Here is a 10436-nt window from a genome sequence, read left to right as displayed (position 1 = left end):
GATCTTGCGGGGCTCCCCACCCTGCCGCTGTGTAGAATCCCTCAGACTCAGAAGGTTTGTTTAAGCCAATCCAGTGGCGTTTTCCTTCCGGACGTCTGACCTTGCAGCCAGCCAGACCAAGGAGCGTTCACACTCGTCACTCACTGTTCCAAGAGCACTGTGGGAGCAGTAACAAGCCTCATGAGGGCAGCGCACGCTGATACTGGACACACAGAGAACATGGGCACTCCTGGAGGAGAAGGTGCGGTTCTAACAGGTTGCTCAAATCATTTGGGGCTGTCCCAGACTCACAGTCCCCCCGCATGGAATCACCGAGCTATGTCACATCATCCTGGAATTATTTACCTAAGCAAACTATGCTTGCAATGGCAAATGAACTTTAAAGTGTCACTCATTAAATCATCTCCTTTGATTTATTTTAACGTTGTCTGTGCCTGTACCAAGGTGTCTAGAAACAGGAGGAACAGTTAGGTCTCACTTACGGTATGTGTTAGAGGGGCACTCTGCTACTGAAGGGAAAAAAAATGACCCCCCAGCAGATTTCTGTGCCTTCCTTACCAGACTCTGTCTGGAGCTGGGCTTTTTGCATCACCATCTCATTCATATTTCTCTGGCTCTCCTCAAATTTGGCTTTCACATCTCTCAACTGGTCTTCCAGGGCGTGGTACATTTTCTCCAGGTTAGCCTGAAAGAGAGTAAGAAAGTGGAATGTGTGTGTGTGTGTTTGTATCACATTAAATTCCCACCAGACAGGAATATCATCAAGTATTTCACTCATAAAGAAACACCTTAGACTTAGTGATGGTCTCTGTACTACGGGCCAGGTCGTCAATCTCCATCTTCAGCTCACTCTTCTCCTTCTCCAGCTTCTGCTTCACCCGTTGCAGGTTGTCGATCTGCTCCCCCAGCTCAGCGGTGCTGTCCGCGTGCTTCTTGCGCAGGGCGGCAGCCGTGGCTTCGTGCTGCAGCGTGGCCTCTTCGAGGTCACGACGCATCTTCTGAAACTCGGCCTCACGCTTCTTGTTCATCTCGATCTGAGCTGCCGTAGCCCCTCCTGCTTCTTCCAGGCGCTCGCTGATCTCCTTGTGTCCGCGGGGGCGCAGCCGTGGCTTCGTGCTGCAGCGTGGCCTCTTCGAGGTCACGACGCATCTTCTGGAATTCGGCCTCTCGGTTCTTGATAAGTTCAGTTTGAGCACTTGTGGCCCCTCCAGCCTCTTCAAGTCTTTCATTGATTACCCCAAGTTCATTAGCCAGCTCGTCACAATGCTTCTCTGCTTTCGTCCGCATCGCCTTCTCACTCGTACTCTCCTCTTCCAGCTCTGCAACGCGAGCCTGTAATAATGAGAAAACGGCTCATCAAGAATTAATAAGGGAAGAGACACTTCAGTGCATGGAATGTTTCAAATGCAATGTTTTGGAGACCATATGCAAAACAAAGTCCCTTCGAATTTTACTATTTTGCTGTTGCAGGTGAAGGTTTCCCAACACGAGAACACTATGGGTCACTCACACTGACTTTGGATCTCAGCTTTCTGTGGTTGGGTTGGGTTTGCGTGGCCAGGTTTTGGTATTGGGGAGCTACAGGGGTGGCTTCTGGGAGAAGCTGCTAGAAGCTTCCCCTATGACTGATAGAGACAACACCAAGCCAGTTCCAAGACAGGCTGCTGCTTGGCCCAGACCAAGCTCATGGGCAACGGTGGAAGCATATCTGGGACGACATATTTTAAAAGGGGAAAAAACCTGCACAACAGCAACAGAAGTCAGAAGAGAGGAGTGAGAATATGGGAGAGGAATAGCTCTGCAGACACCAAGGTCAGTGAAGGAGGAGAGAGAGGAGGTGTTCCAGACATCGGAGCTGAGGTTCCCCTGCAGCCCGTGGTGAAGACCATGGTGAGGCAGGCCGTGCCCCTGCAGCACATGGAGGTCCACGGTGGAGCAGATCCTCCTGCAGTGTGTGGAGGAGCCCACGCTGGAGCAGGTGGATGCCCAAAGGAGGCTGTGACTCCATGGAAAGCGCTGGAGCAGGCTCCAGCCGGAGCGGGGGACCCCACAGGGACCCATGCTGGAGCAGTCTGTTCCTGAAGGACTACACTCCATGGAAGGGATCCACGCTGGAGCAGTTCATGAAGAACTGCAACCCGTGGGAAGGATTCACGTTGGAGAAGTTCATGAAGAACTGTCTCCTCTGGGGGGGACCCCAAGCTGGAGCAGGGGAGGAGTGTGAGGAGTCTTCCTCCTGAGGAGGACAATGTGTGATGAACTGATCACAACCCCCATTCCCCATCCTCCTGTGTCACTCAGTGGGGAGGAGGTGGAGACAATCAGGAGAGAAGTTAAACCCGGGAAGAAGGGAGGGGTGGGGGGAAGGTGTAAGAAGATTTGGTTTTATTTCTCATTATGCTGCAGTAGTTTGATTGGCAATAAATTAAATTTTTCCCCAAGTCAAATTTGTTTTGCCCATGACAGTAACTGCTGAGCGATCTCCCTGTCCTTATCTCTACCCCTGAGCCTTTCGTTCTCTTTTCTCTCCCCTGTCCAGCTGAGGAGGGCAGTGACAGAGCAGTGTTGGTGGGCACCTGGTCTCCAGTCAGGGACAACCCACCACACTTGAGTGGAGAAAATTATTACATGGTATTGAGGTAATTAGAGACCTTATTGGTTACCAGCTGTGGGCAAGCGTTATTCCTGCTACCACAGTTTGAACAAGCCAAGAGCAACGATGAGGCAGTTACATAAAGTCTCTTGCCTGCAATTCTCTGATCTTCTTCTGCAATTGAATCCCTGAATTCTGCTGTTCCTCAATTTTATGTTGCATCTCATGAAATTCAAGGACTTTCCTGTGAAGGAAACACTGTTTTAATAAAAAGAAAAGATGTCCAGTTAAAAAACAAACAGTAAACGTGTCACTATTTCTTTTTTCTCATACTTCCTTAATTTTTCATCTAAATGCTGTTTATTGTTCTCCAGATCCACTAGGGTTTCTTGGGCCAGTTTCAAGTCTCCCTCAAGTTTTCTCTTTGCTCGCTCGAGATCCATACAAAGTCTTTTTTCCTGCTCTAGAGATCCTTCAGCCTGTAACATAAACGTACATAAAGGTGACTGGCAGAACAACTGAAGAGTCTGCCCCTTCTCCGTGTGTTGAACACGCTCACATGGATCACTTGTTGCTCCAGCTTGAGCCTGGCTTTGGTGAGGGTGTTGACTTTGTCCTCCTCAATTTGCAGGTCATCCAGTGCCTGCTGGTGGGCTTCTTGCAGGGCCTTCTTCTCTTTCGCTAACTTCACGACAGTCTCATCCAAACCTGTCATCTCATCAGTTAGATTTTTAACCTATTGTGAGGCAAAATAATTGAAGGTCAACAACTGCTTTGGCTTTATATAGGCTAGAGATCACACCACGGCACTCATCGCGCTGCTAGTCTACCCAAGAGACAGAATTAGTGGCATCGTATGGTCAAACTGCACAACCTCTGATGTATATACATCAACCCTTCTGGAGTCACAGAGCAATTCTGAACTTTAATTTTAATTTCTGGGTTTTTTATTTTCTGGTTAATTTTATTTCTGGTTGCTTATGGGCTGGTCTTCCTGCACGATAGAGGAGACCGAATTTAACACCAGGCCCATGGATTTCCTATAGATCGTCCAAGTGGACAGCACCTTTATATCTTACAGATAGACAGAGCAACTATTATTACACATGTAAACAGCAGAAATAAAAAGTACCTTGTTTTCTGTGGCATGCTTTTCCTTTTCAGCTTTGGCCAATGAAAACCCAAGGTCATCAATATCTTTCTTCAGCTCAGAGCATTCATCCTCCAGCTTCCTCTTCCTGGATGCCAGATCAGAGTTTATCTCCTCTTCATCCTCCAGCTTTTCCATCACCTCCTTTATCCTTGATTCCAGCTGGAACTTTGCTTTGATCAGCTGGTCACATCTTTCTTCAGCATCAGCCAAATTTTCATTTTCCTTTTTATAGAAAACAGAAACGTGTTTTGTTGTCACACATCGGAACTGACACTGGCAGAAGTCCCCTGCCCATTATGCAATTGGAACATGAAATAACAGAATTTCCATTCCTGAGCACTCAGATGAAACTGAGGTAATCTGAGGAACCAAAGAAGACTTTAAATTACGTACAGTCTGTACTTGCAGCTGCAGGTCCTTTTTCTCTTGCACCAGAGTCATCATCTTCTTCTCTAGCTCCTTCCTCTTGGCTTCTGATTTGGCCAGTCCTTCTTTCACTCTCTTAAACTCTTCCTTCATCACGGCCATTTCCTTCTCAGTTTCCACACTCTTTAAGAGGGGTTTCATCTTGAAGAACAGCTTCATCCAGGGCCAGTGCTTGACATTCATGAACGTGCGGATGTTGTACTGGATGCAGAAGATGGACTCCCTGCAATCAAAGAGATCCATCAGTACCGTGAAAAAAGCACATCCCTGAGGAACCAGACCTCGCCGAAGACACACACCTTCGGTCAAACATTCTTCTCAGTTCAAGTCTCCTGAGGTATCCTCTGCATAAAGCCTGTGTCTGGGTGATCAGCTGCCCTAAGCAATCATCTCGCATCTCTTCCAGGACACCCAGCAAACCCGCCTTGAAGAACACCTGCAATCAAAGAACTGAAACCAGTCACTGCTGGGCTTACATTTTAACGCAGTGGATGATTTCTCACTGTGTGGAACAATCACACCTTACCTTGGTGTGTCCAAATTTGTACTGAGTTTGATCTATCTCAATGGACGACAGCAGCTTCTCACACGCCTTCTTGTTGTCAATGAACTGTCCCTCTGGAATGGCACCAGCGTTCAGAACGTGGTATCTGACATACACAGGAAAACAGCTTCACTGTCGGTATCGGTTTAGTGCAGAGGATGCTACGAGATCAGCTGTCACTGAAGATACAGAGGAAGGATGAGTCCGCTCCCACCTCCTGCCTTAAATATCTGACCAGTAATCAGCAGGTCAGTTTGGTGGGTCCTCAGGGTGTGTTACAGCCCTCACTGAGACTGGAGGCATAGCTGGATCTCTGGACCGGAGAGACTCTGCTCGTCTGTGCCACAGCCACTCTGATCTCAGGGACCAGCTCACTGGGTTAGCTCTAAACCCAGGCACGGAGTCCTTCCAATTCCTCATTCATTTGGCCCCATCTCGTGACTAATCTAGAACTTTCTTTTTCTTTTTTTTAAATCAATTTCAGTCTTATTTGAAGCCTTCGCACACTGAGAGTGCCCCAGGGCAGCAGTTCACCCTCACTGCAGGAAAGGTTCACTTCAATTCTGCCTCAACAACATCCTTTTCCAGGTCCTGCCCTTGGACTTGTGCTTTAAGTCTGTTTTTCAGATGACAGGTTCCTGCATATGCTGGTATCTTCACCCCTGTAGGCTCTCTACAGCACAAACAAACCATCTGAGAACATACAGAGTTTAATAGTTGGATTTCCATCTCTCGCTGCACTTGACTTCACAGTTAGCCTGTAGCTCTTTTCTGAACATACCCAGCCTCTCACATTCCTCCTATGAACCAGAATTAGACACTGTGTCTAGCAATGGAGTTCCTCGTCCTGTCCGAGAGATCATTCCACCCCTCTTCTTTTCAGCTTGCCTCTGTTTACCCACACACAAACCTGCCCACCCACATTGCTGCCTTGGGAAGTCTTCTTCAGCTGGTGCCCAAAATGCCACTTGTGCCCTTTTCAACGTTCCTGCTCTCCAGGACAGCCTGTCCAGAGCTCTACGTGGGGTCTGCTCGCTTTGTTCATCAAGAGCTGCCCCTATGTCCACCTTTGTTCAGACACAACATGCAGACGACCCCAGCCAGGTGCCCTTTATAAATGTCTTATTTGCACAGCAGTTCCTGAGTTAAAATTACACACAGAATCACCTGGTTGGGAGAGACCTTTAAGGTCATCAAGTCCAGCCGTTCCCCCAGCACTGCCAGGGTCCCTAAACCATGTCCCTCAGCACGTCTCTTGAACTCATCTACACGTCTCTTGAACACTCAGGGATGGGGATTCCACCACCTCCCTGGGCAGCCTGTTCCAATGCTTTACAATCCTCTGTGTAAAGAAATTTTTCCTGATATCCAACCTAAATTTCCCCTGGCGTAACTAAAAGCCATATCCTCTTGTCCTGTCATTCATAACATGGAAGAAGAGACTGACCTCCACTTCCCTACAACCTCTCTACAAAGTTGTAGAGAGCAATAAGGTCTCCCCTTGTTTCGTTGTGGGGGGTTTTATCTATAAATTAGTGTCACTATGGGGCCACAGAAATGTTAGCAGGTGGAAATGCTGGCCCTGTACAAAATGGGAGGGCCATGGGGACTGACTGAGACGTCCTGCGGAAGTCTGGTTTGATAACGGAGCTACATTTGCCATCGAGCTTGTAATTGCATCAAGAAAGTGGTATCAGCTTTAATGCAATTCCCCTTCAGTGAAACTGTTCTAGTTCAAATCATTTAAACAACATCGTTCACACTTCTACCAGACAGTGGCTAAATGCAGGATGTGCTAAGGACAACCCTCCGTATTTTTGCTGAAACAAACTTGTGCCAAATTTGAGATCTAAGCGCAGAACACTCTGATACTCAGATGAACATGAATGAAGCACAAACAGGTTTTGGCGTGCGCTATTCAGGAAGGCATTTGGCTGGGCACTGCCCACGCAGCCCCTGCGATTAGACACGTCTTCATACTTTGCATAGTTGTGAAATAAAATAGCCTTTTCCTAAGAACAGCATCATTGGCTGGTTTAGCCAGATCCTTCTCTCGGATGAATCGGGCTCGATGCAAACACGGTGGTGTTATTACAGACTGCGATTAGACACGTCTTCATACTTTGCATAGTTGTGAAATAAAATAGCCTTTTCCTAAGAACAGCATCATTGGCTGGTTTAGCCAGATCCTTCTCTCGGATGAATCGGGCTCGATGCAAACACGGTGGGGTTATTACAGACCTTTGTTTAAAATCCCCGTATAATATCCTGTTCGGAAACCCCTTCCTGCAGATTCGAATGCCTTCCAGAACACCATTACACCTCAGCTGGTGCAGAACAAGCTTGTGATCCATCAGGCCTACGACAGAGCAACACAGGGATATACTGATTTTTCTAGCATTGGTGTGTCAGACGGCCCCTTTAAACAGTTTGGTCCGAAGATGGAACACGGAGCTTTGCAAGAAACCACCAGGCAGTGGGAGTTTTGGAAGCTCTGCAATAAACAATAGATAGCGAGCTTTTTCAGGAGAAGTGACAGTGGGAGTAGTGGACTGGTTGCCCCCAAAGCGACTCTCCCACGATAAACTTATAATCACAGGCCTTGTGATCAGCTGCCAAGGGATGGGAAAAGGAAAGGAGGTGCCACAACAGTGAGTTTTCCGACGTTCTCGAACCTCTTACCAGGAAGAAGAGTAAAGATGAAGTCAAACCACCAAATAGTGACTCCAGTAGTGAAATTGGGCATGCACCAAGTTATAGACTATGTGATTGGAAGGTGGAGTTGGGGGCAGTCCACACACATGTACTGGCCATACGTGATGTGAGGGGCAGCTTTAACCTCCACTATAAAGGTAGTGCTGTTTGAGCACAGAGACAAGGTAGCTGCACGGCACGAGGAGGACCACGCTGCCTCCGTGGGGACGCCCACAAGGGTCCGTTAACTACCAACACCTCACCTCTAAAACAACCCATGCTGGGGATGCTGTTGGTTTGGACATCCATCGTTAGCCTAGGGTCGGTATGGCTATGAACTAAGGTAACTGCTCCTCTCCCTTTCTCCCTTTAATCCATCATTATGAATTGCACTTAGACAGAAGGGAACAATTATTCTGCCTCGTAAGAAACATTTATTCTGCCCTCGGATGCCCACAGGGTGCCTTGCTAGTCGTCGTGATCATAATAGCACTAATTTTAGTTGCAGTACCTTGAAAGCCTAAATTGTAACTGTCTGTGTTGTATGTGACTCCACGTTTAGTCTGCTTTTAGATCAAATAAACCCTGTGATATTGGTGTGCCTGTTTGTGGGCCTATCTGTGATTTTAGCCACCCCGGGATCCTTCGGACCTTACTGAAACAGTTGGTCAGTTGCTCTTTCTGCCAGTTCCCGATCGATGTTTTATGACTTACCCGGGGTCTTTGTTTCATTGGGAATGATACAACGCACAAAGTGAGGATGAGTCGTTCGCAAGTTGGACATCAGCTTATTTAGATTTTCCTGTAGGAAGAGATGATTTGTGACCTCTATATTACTTCATGATGTAATGCAAATATTCTCAATGTGGTTTGACTTGGATGAGAAATTAAAATTCAGAAGTTCTTCCTTACTCTTCTGGTGAATACTCTACAACCTTGAAAGGGGTCTCCAAAGTAAAGAGCTACTGGCAGTGGATACAATGGATAAACTTTCCTCCTCTCTTAAAATGAAAATGGGTCCTTTCTGGTTAGAAGTTCATCAGAAGAGCTGTTAAACATGACGAGGACGGAAAGAAACAAATGCTATTCTGGGATTCCAATAGTTGACATTCTTGATCAAACAAACTTTTGATCAAATGAATGAAAGGGTCGATTTGTTGGTTTTGTGACTTAGCTATATTAGTTATGTATATTTAAAAGAGAACTGAGCCACAAAGTCAACGTCAGCCTGTGACGTCAGAAGTCATCTGCTCTGCAGGACAGTTTTTGTTAGCATTGCATTTCTTTAACCACCTCAGGCAATAACGACACACTCTGGGCATGGTCCATGTCAAGGTGGATGCTGCGTTACTCACCCTACCAGGAAGGGCTGAGGCTGTTCCTGACCCCAAGACAGTTGTGTCATAGCAGCATCGAGGGGCTGCAACATGGAACTTGTGTTGCCCACACTGACTCAAGGCACTGGTTGCCACACAACACCCTGTATTCCTCCATCTTGGAAGGAGCCAATTGCAGCCAGATAAGGGAAGGATGCTGTTAGCACCAAAGGTCAGAGCCAAGACACCCTATGGACTGCAACCTGATCAAAGCACATGACTTCCCTTCTCCATCATCATCCCGCTGGACCTCCTCAGCAGAGCAGAATTTGAATTAAGCTTTCAGAGATCCCAGAGATCCATAGTGCCGAGAGAGACAGAGAAAGTGGGAATGGTGAACTAGTGCAGAGGTCACACACAATGACCTTCTCGGTGTTTTCCGCAGCAGCTGGCCCATGCCAGGCCAGAGAACACACCTACCCGAAAGAGAGCAGAGACAGTTTGGAAGGACGAGCCCTTTTTCTTGGTTCCTTTCTTCTTAGTACCATCAGCTTCATCTGGAAAATGAGATGACAGTCCAGTGAGGTGCTGCTGTAGATGCCCTTGACTGCTTTATAAATGTGCATCTAACATGTAGAGCACAAACACTGACTCAACCCTGATTCCAGTCTGGTGACAGCTACAGCAGGAAGCACCAGGCAGGAGATATAATCCTCTGATCTTACCTTCATCTGTGGAAGCAAAGGTGGCATAAAGATTGCATAAAATTTTCATTGATGATTTCTGGTACAGCCCCACAAGAGTTTCATTCAGAGGGTCCTTGTTCTTCTCCAGCCAACCAGTGATGTTGTAGTCCACCGTGCCAGCGTAGTGCACCAGGGAGAAGTGAGCCTCAGCCTTGCTTCTGCCAGGCTTGGGCTTCTGGAAGTTGTCGGACTTGCCCAGGTGCTGGTCGTAGAGCTTGTTCTTGAAAGAGGTGTCAGTTGCCTTGGGGAACATGCACTCCTCTTCCAGGATGGAGAAGATGCCCATGGGCTGGATAGGAAAAAGGTGTTTTCAAATAAGATGAATTCAAGTTATAATGATGTGGAGTGAAAGAAATGCTAAAATTAAAGTACTGGAGGTATTTTGTAGATAATCAGCTTGGGAGGAGCAGGTAAGCAGGAGTTTTGTGAACAGCTGGCAAGATACTCAAAAGCACCAGACTTTCATAAACAGGGTTTTGAACTACCCAGAGATATTGGCTGGAAAACAAAGTCAACCAGGCAAAAACCGTGCAGGAACTTCTTAGAATATGGTAGTGGCTTCTCACCCAGCAGGAGCAAAAAGCAAGCAGACATGAGGCTTTCTAACATCTCAATTTAACTGAGAGGAAAACCTGAGGAGGAACCAATATGCAAAGACAGGAGACAACTGGGTTACATATGACAATAAAAGGACAATTTATAATGATGTAGAAGAAAGAAAGAACAGAGAAATAAGAGCAATGTCTCTATAGAAGGCAGAATACATTTCCCATTAGTGGATAACGAATCACAAGGGTTATGTTTAAAGGAAGGGAGGAGGTAAGGAGACCTGGAAACTTCACAGAGAGGTTGTATTGAAGGAACTTAGTGCAAACACTCTTGAGAATCCCATCCAGATCTGCTTTATGTGATGGCACAAGCTGCGTAAGAAACTCACCTTCTCGATGAGCTCGATGCAGGCAGC

The 10436-nt window shown here is 46.9% G+C and overlaps 1 protein-coding gene across 1 annotated transcript in view; it reads right to left on the bottom strand.

Annotated features, from left to right (window-relative positions):
* The window catches only part of LOC104491993 (myosin-3-like), a gene marked incomplete at both ends in the record, with an annotated part of 16141 nt that extends 5711 nt beyond the window's left edge, over positions 1–10430 (bottom strand). Inside the window, 15 exons of the mRNA XM_010134492.1 lie at positions 559–685; positions 789–1082; positions 1237–1332; positions 2747–2837; positions 2927–3072; positions 3153–3329; positions 3726–3968; positions 4140–4395; positions 4472–4608; positions 4699–4822; positions 6958–7075; positions 8125–8212; positions 9207–9283; positions 9452–9761; positions 10410–10430. Coding sequence (XP_010132794.1) covers positions 559–685; positions 789–1082; positions 1237–1332; positions 2747–2837; positions 2927–3072; positions 3153–3329; positions 3726–3968; positions 4140–4395; positions 4472–4608; positions 4699–4822; positions 6958–7075; positions 8125–8212; positions 9207–9283; positions 9452–9761; positions 10410–10430 — 2305 coding nt within the window. The remainder of the gene's footprint in view (positions 1–558; positions 686–788; positions 1083–1236; positions 1333–2746; positions 2838–2926; positions 3073–3152; positions 3330–3725; positions 3969–4139; positions 4396–4471; positions 4609–4698; positions 4823–6957; positions 7076–8124; positions 8213–9206; positions 9284–9451; positions 9762–10409) is intronic.
* Positions 10431–10436: the final 6 nt, after the last annotated feature.

This window comes from Buceros rhinoceros, unplaced genomic scaffold (genome assembly GCF_000710305.1).
Source record: "Buceros rhinoceros silvestris isolate BGI_N320 unplaced genomic scaffold, ASM71030v1 scaffold5234, whole genome shotgun sequence".
NCBI classification, from domain to species: Eukaryota; Metazoa; Chordata; class Aves; order Bucerotiformes; family Bucerotidae; genus Buceros; species Buceros rhinoceros.
The sequence above is the reverse complement of the archived record's forward strand: the minus strand, read 5'-3'. Positions and strand labels throughout refer to the sequence as shown.